This window comes from Aulonocara sp. 'chitande type north' Nkhata Bay, linkage group LG22, assembly GCF_057382095.1.
Source record: "Aulonocara sp. 'chitande type north' Nkhata Bay isolate Kocher_YH1m ecotype deep benthic linkage group LG22, A_spYH_male_GT1.1, whole genome shotgun sequence".
Lineage (NCBI taxonomy): Eukaryota > Metazoa > Chordata > Actinopteri > Cichliformes > Cichlidae > Aulonocara > Aulonocara sp. 'chitande type north' Nkhata Bay.
The window spans coordinates 31,108,835-31,123,264 of NC_141364.1; the positions used below are offsets into that span (position 1 = coordinate 31,108,835).

General features: G+C 38.3%; 1 protein-coding gene across 4 annotated transcripts in view; it reads left to right on the plus strand.

Moving 5' to 3' along the window:
- Window positions 1-14,430, plus strand: part of LOC147304460 (CMP-N-acetylneuraminate-beta-galactosamide-alpha-2,3-sialyltransferase 1-like) — a 115,836-nt gene that overhangs the window by 93,808 nt on the left and 7,598 nt on the right. For all 4 annotated transcript variants that reach the window (XM_086279193.1, XM_086279192.1, XM_086279194.1 and 1 more), the window contains 2 exons: window positions 783-962; window positions 9,136-9,181. In XM_086279193.1, the coding sequence (XP_086135319.1) occupies window positions 783-962; window positions 9,136-9,181 (226 nt within the window). The remainder of the gene's footprint in view (window positions 1-782; window positions 963-9,135; window positions 9,182-14,430) is intronic.

Consider the following 14,430-nt stretch of genomic DNA (forward strand, 5'->3'; position numbering starts at 1 on the left):
ACTTTTATACCCAGACTGTCACTGTCTCAATTTGTGCAAGGTCATTTCAAATGAAAAGTCGCAACATCAAATAACCCAAACATTTTTGTCAACCATAAATAGCTGCAGCAAAAAGAAGAAGAAAAAAAACAATTAGTCTGTCAGGAGTCAAAATGATTCAAGAAGCAGTCTGAAAATATCACATCTCTGTCACCCAAGAGTCAGTAATGAGGAAGATGATATTGCCCAGACCAGAGCGCTCAAAAAGGTGTTGCTAGTTACATAGGAGGTCAGCTTCATGATTTCTCTTTCCTCTGTGTCACTTTCTGCCATTGACCAAAACCAACTGCCAGTGTCAAGCTATGTTCCTGCCAATTACCGCTCCAGTTTAAGAGAGTATTGTTTGACATAATGAAAGGGATGTTTCGCCTAGCTTGCCAGGTGGTAATTGTTGATCTCAAAATTACTGTCTGGATGCCCAAAAATGGGAGAGCAGGACAAATTGTGCTTTTTATTGTTGTCTTTGTCTCTCACAATCATGGCTGGTTTTGTATGACTCAGCGACATGTGGTTTGGGTGACATGAGAGAATCTTGATAATTAAACACATGGTCTATAAGACAGACCCTTTGAAGATTATAGGGATTCGCATAACAGCAGCCAAATGGTTTCCATCTTTGTAACATGTGGGTGAAATAAAACTCACTTTGAACTGTCGAATGAAAGACAAAGATGGCAAAAGCACTAAAGTGGAAAGAGAATGTGTGACAAATAACTCAGAAAAGTCTTCTTCTATTTCTGCAGGATGAACCAGGCTCCCACCAGTGGTTTTGAGGAGGATGTGGGCAGCAGGACAACTCATCACGTCATGTATCCAGAAAGTGCCATAGACCTGGACAATATTACTAGTCTGGTGCTGATCCCTTTCAAGACTCTGGATCTGCAGTGGATTATTAGTGCTCTGACCACTGGCACTATTAAACAGTAAGTGAACATTAAAGCTGCGCTCATCTATAATTCCACATTCAAAATGGATTAAATATTGATGCATAATGTGAAAGACTGTCAGTGAAGAACCCACAGAGAGTTGTAACATAATGTCATTCTTCTCACTAATCTTATATTATGGGCAGCAACTTGTTTAAATTCACCCGCTCTCATCTTTACTGTTTCCACCTGTAGGCGGTGGACAGGCTCCATCTGTTCACCACCAAATTGCTGCCAAATTTAACAGCAACATATTCACTATTTAGCAGCTAAAGAGTTCTTTTTTTTCCTGAGAAATCCTATGTTTTTCAGTGAACTCCAAATCAATGGAGAAATGGCGCTTTGAACCTTCTGCATGCCTAAAGCTGGGCATATATACGGCTATACGGCTCGAAGCTTTGATACGACCTGAGTGCTCACACTGTGCGTCCAAATTTGCGTCTAAATATTATATAACTAATATATAACACAAAATCTGTCTCTCTCTCCCTCTCTGTCTTTCACTCACACAGACACACACACACGTACCACCATCAACTTTGCTAAATTGCTAATGAAGAACATAATTGAGCAGCAATGTCCATCCAGCTCTTTTCTCGGTTGTTGCAGTCGTGATAGTTTTGTGAGGCCACATCGAAAAGGTTTGCCAAAGTTCTACAAGTTGGGCCTCCACCGCTTGTGTCCAGATCACACGCTGCACTGCCATTCTGCTCTGTCTCTGTCATTTCCATTTCTGTGTTTGTGCATGCGCAGTGTGAGAGGTTGCGTTAAATCGACTCGTGGCACTGCTTCAGCAGTGCAATACCCTCACAGGAGGCGACCAGGATTTCAAACAGGTTTGATTTTCTCGTGGCCACACGATTGCTGATTGGGAGCTGGCGGCGAGGTGTTAATTGCTTCGCATTATCCCATGTATACTACACGATGCATGACACACGATTAAGGCGAAACTCGTGCCGATCCCCAAAATGGTTGCATAAGTGAAAAATCATCCCAAAATGGGCCAAAAATCGCACAGTGTATGCCCATCTTAAATGGGTAGTTTGTTGTTAACAAGGTCTAAAGTGACTGTTGCATTGCCCACAACTGACCTTGAACATGTCACTAGCCTATTGCAGATGAACTCAAAGATAATAAAAAAGGCCAGTTGATGCTTATCCAGAATTTAGAGCTGTAACAGTAGATGTCACAGGTTTTCCAGAATGGATACATAAATGTTTAGTCAGTATGAGCTCATTAGAAGGTTTTGTTATTTTAGCTTTAAAGAAATGTATTAAACAAAATGTATTAAATTGTGGAATCATTTAACATATCATATTTTTATGTATAACTATATTGACACTTAAAATTGATCAATAAAAATAACTTAAGTCAGAATTTTTTGGTCCAAAAATAGATTTAGCCAGACCTGCAGCAGCCAGTTTTTATGCAGGAAAAATATTTTGTTCTTTTGAACTGTATTAATTCTAGACCGACCATAATGTATTTATAAGAAGTTAATTACAGTAAAGCATAAACACAGATCACAGGTAATTTTTTTATATATAATTAGCACAAAAGTGTGTCAAAAATCCAGAGCCAAAATGATAATCTTTCTCTGGCCGATCACTTTTGGAATCTCGCTTTTTAGTCTATTAAAAAGTAACAACACTCAAAAAAGAACCTCTGGGAAAAAACAGAGTTTGCTGCAAAACTGATTGTTGACAAAAAGAGCAGGGTCATTAGTCAAAGAATCAAAAGTGTCCCCAGAATGTTTCCCATAAGCACATGCTCCAACAGTGAAAAGAGACTCTTCTGGGCCCTCACTTATATACAGGGTGGGCCATTTATATGGATACACCGTAATAACATGGGAATGGTTGGTGATATTAAAGTCCTGTTTGCGGCACATTAGTATATGTGAGGGGGCAAACTCCTCAAGATGGGTGGTGACCATGGTGGCCATTTAGAAGTCGGCCATCTTGGATACAACTTTTGTTTTTTTTAATAGGAAGAGGGCCATGTGACACCATCCATCCATCCATCCATCCATCCATTCGCTTCCGCTTATCCTTTTTCAGGGTCGCGGGGGGCGCTGGAGCCTATCCCAGCTGTCATAGGGCAAGAGGCGGGGTACACCCTGGACAGGTCGGCAGTCTCTCGCAGGGCCAACACACAGGGACAGACAACCTTTCGCACTCACATTCACTCGAACATTCACACCTAGTGGCAATTTGGATTGACCAATAAACCTATCCCCACAAGCTGCATGTCTTTGGACGGTGGGAGGAAGCCGGAGTACCCGGAGGGAACCCACGCAAACATGGGGAGAACATGCAAACTCCACACAGAAAGATGTGATGGTAGAATTGAACTCAGGACCTTCTTGCTGTGCGGCAACAGTGCTAACCACCGTGCCACCGTGCTGCCATGTGACACATCAAACTTACACACATCAAACTTATTGGTAATGTCACAAGAAAAACAATGGTGTGCTTGGTTTCAACATAACTTTATTCTTTCATGAGTTATTTACAAGTTTCTGAACACTTATAAACTGTGTTCAATGTGCTGCCCATTGTGTTGGATTGTCAATGCAACCCTACTTCTCCCACTCTTCACACACTGATAGCAACACCGCAGGATAAATGCCAGCACAGGCATCCAGTATCCGTAGTTTCAGGTGCTGCACATCTCGTATCTTCACACTATAGACAATTGGCTTCAGATGACCCCAAAGATAAAAGTCTAAGGGGGTCAGATCGGGAGACCTTGGGGGCCATTCAACTGGCCCACAACAACCAATCCACTTTCAGGAAACTGTTCATCTAGGAATGCTCGGACCTGGCACCCATAATGTGGTGGTGCACCATCTTGCTGGAAAAACTCAGGGAACGTGCTGGCTTCAGTACATAAAGAGGGAAACACATCATCATGTAGCAATTTCAAATATCCAGTGCCCTTGAGGTTTCCATTGATGAAGAATGGACCCACTATCATTGTACCCCATATACCACAGCAAACCATCACTTTTGTTGGTCCAACAGTCTTGGAGGGATCCATCCAATGTGGGTTAGTGTCAGACCAATAGCGGTGGTTTTGTTTGTTAACTTCACCATTCACATAACAGTTTGCCTCATCACTGAACAAAATCTTCTGTGTGAACTGAGGGTCCTGTTCCAATTTTTGTTTTGCCCATTCTGCAAATTCTATGCGCCGATCTGGGTCATCCTCGTTAAGATGCTGCAGTAGCTGGAGTTTATCCGCCGAAGGGATGTTCGACTAATGCCACTCTCCAGTGACATGCGGCGAGTGCTACGCTGTGGGCTCTTGCTGAATGAAGCTAGGACAGCCACTGATGTTTCTTGATTAGTGACAGTTTTCTTGCATCAACATTTTGGCAAATCCAACACTGAACCAGTTTCACGAAACTTAGCAAGCAATTTGCTAACTGTAGCATGGGAGATGGGTGGTCTCGTAAGGTGTCTTGCATTGAAATCTGCTGCAATGGCCCGGTTACTGCGTTCACCAGATATCAAAACAATTTCGATCCGCTCCTCACGTGTTAACCTCTTCGACATGTCAATGGCTGTGAACAAAGAGAAACTTGTAAATAACTCTTAAAAGAATAAAGTTATGTTGAAACCAAGCACACCATTGTTTTTCTTGTGACATTACCAATAAGTTTGATGTGTCACATGGCCCTCTTCCTATTGAAAAAACAAAAGTTGTATCCAAGATGGCCGACTTCTAAATGGCCACCATGGTCACCACCCATCTTGAGGAGTTTGCCCCCTCACATATACTAATGTGCCACAAACAGGACTTTAATATCACCAACCATTCCCATTTTATTATGGTGTATCCATATAAATGGCCCACCCTGTAGAGCAAAGAGCCACCGACTCTTGTCTTTGTTATTTAAAGTAAAAATCATGTCATGTATCACAAGCATACACAATATACAAGGATCGATATGCTGGCTACACCATGAATCGTCACTCATATGGCAAACATATCAGGCACAGCTTGACCTTTCCAGCATGCCTGCTACACAACACATCCCATCTACTCCCACTGTGTTCTGCCTGCTGACTGTATGACAGCATACTGTGGCAGTGCCAGCATGTAAGCATAGCCATGAGGTCAAATAGAGTTTAATTCTCAATAGTTACACAGAGTTCAGTTAGTCTATTTTTATTGTGTAACTAGACAATAAAAATGTTTTTCCACACAGGTTTCATGTAGCATAGATCATCCGAGAAGCTTCTTCAGTTCTAAGGTCAAATGGTGGGGACCTTAGAACTGAAGAAGCTTCTCGGATGAGAGGCGAAACGTCTTCAAGCAACTTAAAGAAGTCCAGACACTTTTCTTTGCAATCTCCTTTGACTACGATGACCTGGATGACTGAGAACCTTCACAGACATTCTCTTTTATTCCGAGTTGGATGTGATTTGCTTCATTTACCATCTCATTTGTCACTGGAATCAGCTCAAACATTTTCACTAGCATGGAAATGTAAAAGCCCCAAATGCATAATCAGGCATACTTCATGTGCAGCATTCCCAGATTCATTTACATCCTTCAAATACCAGATTGTCACAGCAATCAGACTTGCTCAATATTGCTGTTTGTCACATAGCCATAACAAGGATAATCACTCACTTTGAAATTTTCCAGTAAATTTCACCTTCAGTTGTTTCACCCCCAGTGAACCATAATCATTAGCTTGATTACTGGACATCCAGGGAAAAAAATGAAGTCACCGCCAATTAATGCCACTGCCAATAACTCAATCACGCCAGCATCTTAGATGGTGCAAGTAGCCAAACAAATATTGCCCATAAATATGCAGTTGTCTTCCAACTCTGCCAAAGCAATCATTCTGCATCATTAAATTTCACTTTGCTGAGAGTAATGTCAGCATTAACCCAACAGCCAGTAGATCTTAAGTGGGAGATATGAGTTATTATCAGTTATTCATATTGTTTTACATTTTCTAAGCTTGTTAAATTAAATGGGGCTTTGAAAGGACAGAACTAGTTAAATGGACATATGGCTTTCTGTTTCTGGATAGGAACAAACCTTGCTATACACGCACAAAAAATAAAATCTGACAAATCTGCATAACAGCCTGTAGTTAAATAAAAGAACCAGAAGGGCCTGAAAACAAGTTGTCATGTGCAGTACTGTGAAAAACTAAGGACACTTCTATAGCTTGTAGAACCATCTTTGATGCAGGAATTTTCTGTATGACTGTCGGTCACTCACGTCATTGCTTTGACCCACTCTTATTTACAAGGTTGCTTTAGTTCATTGAGATTCGCAGGTATTGTTTATGCAAACTAGGGCTGGGTATCGTCACTGATTTCTAGAATCGTTTCGATTCCGATTCACAAGGTCCCGAATCAATTCGATCTACGATTCGATTCAAGTCGATTTGAATCGGGGAAATTTTGCCTCAGACAGTCAGAAATATTATAATTCAGATCATGCATCAGTACATGTCCATATTTTTATATCTATAAAAATAAAGCTGACACTTGCGAGACTTTATCAAAGGTGTAAGCATCACAGCAGATGCCTGTGTCAAAGTAACTGAGGATAAAACACAAAAAAACACGAAGGTGATTTTCCTGGCCTGGGATTCAAAAAAAAAAAAATTCTGTAGTAGATCAACAACGAAAGAAAACCATTAATCAACATCTGAACATTACCTGATGCTGCTGAAGTGAAGCAGAGCAAAGTTACAGAGGTAGTTTTTAGTTTTTTGCCAAATATCATGCTGTGCGTGATAGCTAGACATCGCTACGTTGATCTCATTAGTGGAAAGGACATTGTTTAAAGAGGGTTTTTTTTAAGGTTTCTTTAGATGCAACTCTATAAAGCTGTTGTGCCACTTTGTGGAACGATTACTAGTGGAAGACCTAGCATTACCAAGAGAAAGCTAACCACAAAAGATTAAGCAAATTGGAGGCGTTTTGTGTCTGCAAAAAAGAGCTCTAATTAGATTGCAGTGCAAATAATTGCATAAATTGTAATTTATTTTTATTATTTTTTTAAATTATTTGATTTATTAAAATCAGTTCGGTAATATATATATATTCCTGGAAGGATTTTATAAATTTTATTTCTACAGAAGAAAGTTGAAAGTGGGGAGTTTATTCAACAACATTGTTATAAGACCATGAACCAATGAATCTGTATTATATTGAAGCTGTAAAAAATTTTAATTGGTATATGCTGAGTTTTTTAAGGCTTGAAAAGTCGATTCCCACCTTCATAGTGGTCGCAGCAGATGGCTGGCCGTCCCTGAGCATGAGGTCTCTTCCTGTTAAAAGGGAGTTTTTCCTTCCCAATGTCACCAAGTGCTTGTTCAAAGGAAGCTGTTTGATTGCTGGGGTTTTCTCAGTATTGTTCTAGGGTCTGTCATTTTGCACTAGATGAATTAAATTGAATTAAATTGAATTTGCTTTGCGTATGTGAATCTTAAATAGGATCTGTGAGACTCTCCTTTCTCTCACAATAGAGTCCTGTCTTTCACTTTAGTGACTATATTGTTGTAGGACAGCCATGTCTCCTAATGCACGTTTATGGAGGCTGCAGGTCTGTCTGCAACTAAAATATTTAGGAATTTTCAGACAAATATCAAATGGATGCATATTTATTTCCCACAGGCTCCTCTTGACTGGGTCTTTGCCCCCACTGTGCCCACTTGAATTCCTGGAAACACTTTTCTCTGTACCATCTTCTTTCTTTAAATGAGACACACTTAGGGTTTTTCTGACAGCTAGGATGGGTGACTAAAATGTAAGCACAATTACTTTGCAAAGGCCAAGAGTTTGTGTTATCCTATTCGAAAAGAATGTATGTTATTCCTATTTTTTTTTTTACCATTTAATAAGTTTAACAAATTTATACTATGTTCAAGTAGAAGAAACCTCTATTAACAATTGAGTGTAAACATTTTTTCTTTCTTCACTTTGCTGCATTTTCTTTTGGTTCTTTATGAAGAATAAATCTGAGGGTTTCCAAAAAAAATCTCTCCTGAAAAATACCCTACATGCTGCCTCTGAGGCCACAACCTTGATTAACCTTTTTTCTAATTAAACATCTTTATCTTTATTGTAGTTTGCCATGTATTTAGTTTTCATTTGAGCCTAGTAGTTTATCATGCAGTGTGTGAACATATGCACAAGCAGAGTGTGGAATTCCCATGGAGTGTAAATTAAGTTTATTAGCTTCTTTATTTAGGAAAGTAGAGAGTCCCATTTTTTGCATGTGTCTCTGTTTCCATTTGTGATGCGCTACAATCCACACAGCCTAAATGCAGCCACCTCACAGCACTGCACACACACCTCTATTTAAAAATCATGTGTTGTCACTAACAGCTCTGATGTGGGGAACGATGCAAAAAAAGAGGCTGACGGTGAGCATTAGTCACTGTAATGACTGCAAACTCTGTTCATGAGGTTTTAATTACTTTGCCTGATACAGGTGAGGAGGGACACTGGGCATTCATTTTTATACATCATCAGTGGCATTTCATTACAAACATGTAACCTGCCAGATGGTGTTCAGCAGAACATTTCAGGGGATGCTTTAGAGCTGGGGTATCAAACTCATTTTACATTATGGGCCCCATACAGCCCACTTTGATCTCAAGTGGGCTGCACCAGCTAAAGTCCCTTTTCTGTCAGTATAGAGAAGTTTATTTGTACATTTAATCATGAAGATTAATATTTTCTTAATATAAGGAAAATACATGCAAAAGTATGTTTCTGTAATACATGATTTGGGCTTAAATTATTAGAAGTGAATGTGTAAAATTACAGAAGCAGTTCTGGTAACTCCAGACTGTCCTGTAAGTATAAAACTGAAAGTTTATATTTTTTAACAAATTTTGTTTCAACGATTGTAAAAACTCTGTTTATCTATTATTTACTCACTTTGTTATAGTAGGACTGCTATGGTCATGAGAGAAGTCTTTATTAGTAAGAAGAGATTTAAAATTTATGAAAATAAAGTTAGAAATCCAAAATTTATGCCATCCTTCACATTCTCCAAAGCACTCCAGCTAGCTGGGTTGGAGTCTTTGTTGGGCCAATTCTGGCCCCAGGGCCTTATGTTTGACAACCCTGCTTTAGACAATTCAATGGTCTAAACTCCTGTAATTTTTCTTGTCTTACAGCACATATTTACCTGTGATGTCCAGGATAAAGGCAAATAAAGATAAGGTGAGTTATGACTTTATTACAGCATCAGTAGGCGCCGTTGTTTCAAGAGGAAAATGGGTAAATGACTTTTAAAGAGGGCTCACTGTTGGAGATTCACTTCAGTTCAGTTCAGTTCAGTTCAGTTCATTTTTATTTCAAACATTTCAAACATGTGCCTTCACAATCATTACAAAATATCATTCCATTATTTGTTTGAAAAGGAGTAGGCTGAAGTATTTACTTATTTGTCCCTACCCCCTCAAGTTTTACCTCTCATTCATTTAATTTTTTTTTGTCTTAAATTAAACAAACAACATATGAAACATATAAACATATGAAGTAAAACAAAACATAACATACATAAATCAAAAACAAGAAATTAGCAAGCCCCACCACAGTATAGTTTCTTTCATATGAAAAATACAGAATGTGTATATTTGCAGATACACAAGTTATGGAAAAACAACAAAACAAAACAAAACAAAAAAACAAAAAAGAACCGCAACACCATTACCAGCAACATTACCGTCCTGGGTTAACCCCGTTTTCTTCATTCTTATACTTATTTAAAATTAGGTTTTTATATTTTACTTTAAACTGTTTTATGTTTTGACTGTCTTTTATTTCTTCTGTTAGACTGTTCCATAATTTAACTCCTGCAATTGAGATAGACATAGTTCTTAAAGTTGTTCTAGCACTTTGTATTTTTAAATTCCATTTCCCTCTTAAGTTATACCCACCTTCTCTTTCTATGAACAATTTACAGATTTCTTTGGGAAGCAATTTATTTCTGACTTTATACATTATTTGCGCTGTTTTAAGCTTCACCAAGTCTTGGAATTTAATAGCTTGCATTTTGACAAAGAGTGCATTTGTATGGTCCCTGTACCCTACATTATTTATTAATCTAATGGCCCTTTTCTGTATTATAGTTATTGTTTGTGTGTTACTTTTGTATGTGTTTCCCCAGACCTCTACACAGTAGCTCATATATGGCAGTAGTAAAGCACAGTATAAAATGTGCAGTGCTTTCTGATCCAACATATGCTTTGCTTTTCCCAGGACGGCAATGCCCCGTGCCAATTTCCCCCGAACATAAGTAATGTGTGGCTTCCAACAGAGCTTGTGGTCAATGATCACCCCAAGAAATTTTATTTCATTTACTCTTTCTAAATATACATTGTCAACACATATTTCTACTTCGATGTTTTTCTTTTGGTTTCCAAACAACATAAATTTGGTTTTATCGAGATTCAATGATAATTTATTTATATCAAACCACTTCTTTAATATCGTTAATTCCTGTGTGATCATTTCCAAAACCTGTGGCAATTCCCCACCTGCACACAGTATATTTGTGTCATCTGCAAATATTACAAACTTTAAAATCTCCGATACTCTGCAGATATCATTTAAGTACATAATAAACATTTTTGGACCCAGTACTGAACCTTGAGGTACTCCACAAGCTATATCCATCAAATTAGATTTATATTCATTTATTTGTACATATTGTTGCCTATTCCCTACATAGCTTTTTAACCATTCCAAAACCACTCCCCTAAACCCGTACTTTTCCAGTTTTTTTAATAGAATTTCATGATTAACAGTATCAAACGCCTTCTTTAGATCTAAGAAAACTCCGAGCGCATACCTCTTATTATCCATACATTCCGTTATCTTTTCCATTAGATCTATCAGTGCCAAAGCTGTTGATCTGTTGTTTCTGAACCCATACTGACTATCTGTCATTAATTCATATTTTTCCACAAAACTGTCAAATCTTTTTATGAAGAGTTTTTCCAGTATCTTAGAGAACTGGGAGAGTATTGACACTGGTCTATAGTTTGTAAAATGATGTCTTTCACCGGTTTTGTAAATGGGAATAACTTTAGCAACTTTCATTTTTTGTGGAAAAACTCCTTTTTTTTTTTCTTTTTTTTTTTGTGGAAAAACAAACCGCTCACCTGGATAGTGTTTTAATAGAAACAGCTGCACTGAAGCCAACTGAGTTATTCTTATGCATCAGTGTGATATAAAAGGAAAAACAGAAGAGCAATTCTCCCTCAGCCAAGTGAGAATCTCAATGACGACGTGATCAGACTGCCAGTAAGAACATGCTTGAAGGCCAGATGAGTCATCCTTCACCAAGTTCTCAACAAGTAGATGAGTGCATGGGTGAACATGTAAGAGTAACGCATTAAGAAAATTTCCACGCATTAAACAACATAGTTCCAAAACCAATAATTTATTTGGAACATACAACAGCACAGGAGAGCCTGTGGAGTGGTTATGAACCCTCCCGCTAATGGAGCAAGGCTTGCGAGCTTGTCGAGAGCTGCACTCTGATAGTTTCCACTTCAAGCATACCACATCAATTTGGCCGTCTATTAAAGACGCAGAATTTTTCATGTTCACATGTTCAACCCTTACACCAGCTTCCCAGCATTCACCTCTAGGCTCCTGGGGAATTTTTACTCATCTCTCCCAAATTTGTATCTGTATCATATTTGCAGGGGCTGATGAGCTCTGAGACTTGATGCCAAACTCATAACTGTATTCAGCTGTTGTAATGAATAAGTCATTCCAGATGTGAAATGTCTGCCCGAAATATAATGAATGTAGGCTACAGCAGCGGCCCTTATTTCCCTTCACGCCGGTGATCAGTCATCGGTCACTCTGTAGCGTGTTGAGGTTTGCGTTGTAATTTCAGTCCCTCTTGCAATGCAAGTGTTACTTTCAGCTCTTGTTTGTGACCTCCTTGTTCAAAGGAGAGTGATTTTGTCATTTTTTAACTCCTTTATATATATTTTTAACCATTTGTGAGACAACATGTTGAATTTCTTGGCATTAGCAACAGTAATGCCAAGTGTATCACATTTGATACATGAGTTTTTGAGGCCTCTGCGTCATCATTGTGATTGTTTTTAACCATAACTTTAATTCCCTTATATGTTTTTGTTGATTTAAGATAAACTAACTGTGAGCAGTAAATTGCACAGAAATGCCAGATGTAGCAAAAGTTATACAAACTAAAACTTATAGATGCAAATTTATTTGAATTTTCTGGCAGTTGTTTCATGGTTCAGGCTTTAAAGGTTTTAGAAAATGATCAGGACGATTAGAATGCATAAATATTTTATAATAAAAGTACTGACATTGAAATGTTTGTGCCATATTTTAGTATGACTTGAACTGCGTATAAAGTAAAGGTGCAATCGGTTATGTTTTTTGTTCACTTCACAAAATTAGACTGCCGTTGTGAGAACCCCAGCAGGGTTAGAGTCACTGCAAATCCATACAAGGTTTTGAGTGAGTACTTGAATTTTTATGAAATGCACTGAATCATTTCTATCCTGATGTGAACGTGTCACAGACCCTGGGTTTTTGGCATTTACTGTTTGATTTCCTATATTTAGTGTTCTGAGTCTTTGGGTTTCATTTTCTATTTAACAATATTTTCCTTGTAGCCTCAGTTTTATATTTATGTTTTCTTACCTTTAGTTTTCTGATCTAGTCTTCTTTGATCATAGTTATGTTGTATAGATCACTTCCTTAGGTTTCAGGTTTTCTGCCTCTCTGGTGTTTCCCTGTAATTTGTTGTCAAATCTCCATCCCTGTGCCAGATGTTTCTTATTATACCTCCTGTTTTGTTTGGTAGTCTTTTGCTCCTGGTGCCTTATATTTCCGTCCGTCTGTGCCTTATTCCGTCTGTCCAGCCAACTGCTCCCTTTTCACCTGATTAGGCCTTTGTGTTTTTAATAGCTTCAGTTGCCCTTTGTGTTTGTCGCAATGTCTGTTTATCTCACTGTTGTTTGTTTTTATGTGTTTGACTGTCATGTATTCTGTTTCTCTGAATTTTTGGACAGTTTTCCACCATTAAAGGTGAGCCTTTAGTTAAACCTGCCTGCCTGTAGAGTTTCTGCCTGCTTGTAAAGCTTTTGGGTCCAAAGTCCTTCAAACTATAACAGAATGGCTCCAATGATGACAGTGCACTCATCCACTGGTCAGAAAGGGTCATGGAGTGGTTTATTGTGTATGAAAATTATGTGAATCACATGCGGTGGTCTTCACTGCAATCATAGCAGAAGCTCAGTGCTTTGAGGTAATTGCACACTTCCCGATTGCATATTCTTTTTAAATAATCGTCACATTTAAAAGATTCAGCCCATCAAACAAATTACAATATTATTCAACTATAGCTTGTCAAAAAATAGAATGCAGTGTTTCACCCTCAGCTGTGAAAGGCTGATGGGTTATTGCCATTACATGATCGGCTGCCTTGGCATCAGAGTTTTTAAATGCAAAAACGAGCGAATGAGGTGAGGTAGGATTTTGAAATTGAAACCATAGGTGCATCTTCTTAAAATTTAGGACGAGTTTGAATCTCAGTGACATAAACTTAAAGGATAAGGTCAGAGGTCAGGTTTTCTGAAAATCTTGTGAATGCGATAACTCAACATTGAAGCGATGTAGGATTTTGAAATTGAAACCATAGGTGCATCTGTTGGAAGCTGATGGGTAGCACTTGCAGCCACCAGTATTTTTTAATGATGATTTTATTTATTAGGGGGAAAAAATATCCAAACCTACCTGGAAGATGTAATTTCACAAGGTAAATGTCACAAGTCAAAATCCAGGCTTCATTACTTCCAGATATGTTAAATCAAGAAATAATTTAAGTCTGATAAAGTAAACTAGGCTAAAAGATCTAAAAACTAACTATGACATGATATAAAGAAGCAGGTGAGAAACAAAGTCATGGAAAGAGTTAAAAGGTCATTTCTCATGGCTTAGGACTCCAGTGAACCACAAATGAGAAAACCTGGTGGAACGCTGGCGAACCTTAACAGGAGTGGCCAGCCTACGAAAATTACTCCAACATTACATTAATGACTAATCCAGATGTCCACAAAAGAACCCAGAAAAAACATCTAAAGAACTGAGATTTCCAAGGTGAGAATCACTTCTGAGAAAAAAAACAACACAAAGGCTCATCTCACATTTCCAAAAAAAAACATCTTAATGAACTTTTGGAGAAATATTCTGTGGACTGACAAGACAAAAGTTGACCTTTTTGGAAAGTTTGAGTTCTCTTACATCTGGATTGAAAAGAATAGCATTTAATAAAAAGGAGATCATATCAACAGTCAAACATGGTGTTGATCGTGTGATGGTCTGAGGCTGTTTGCTGCTTCAAGACCTGGACAGCTTTCCAAATTGATGGATTCATGAATTCTGCTCTCCAGAAAAATCCTGACGGAGATTGT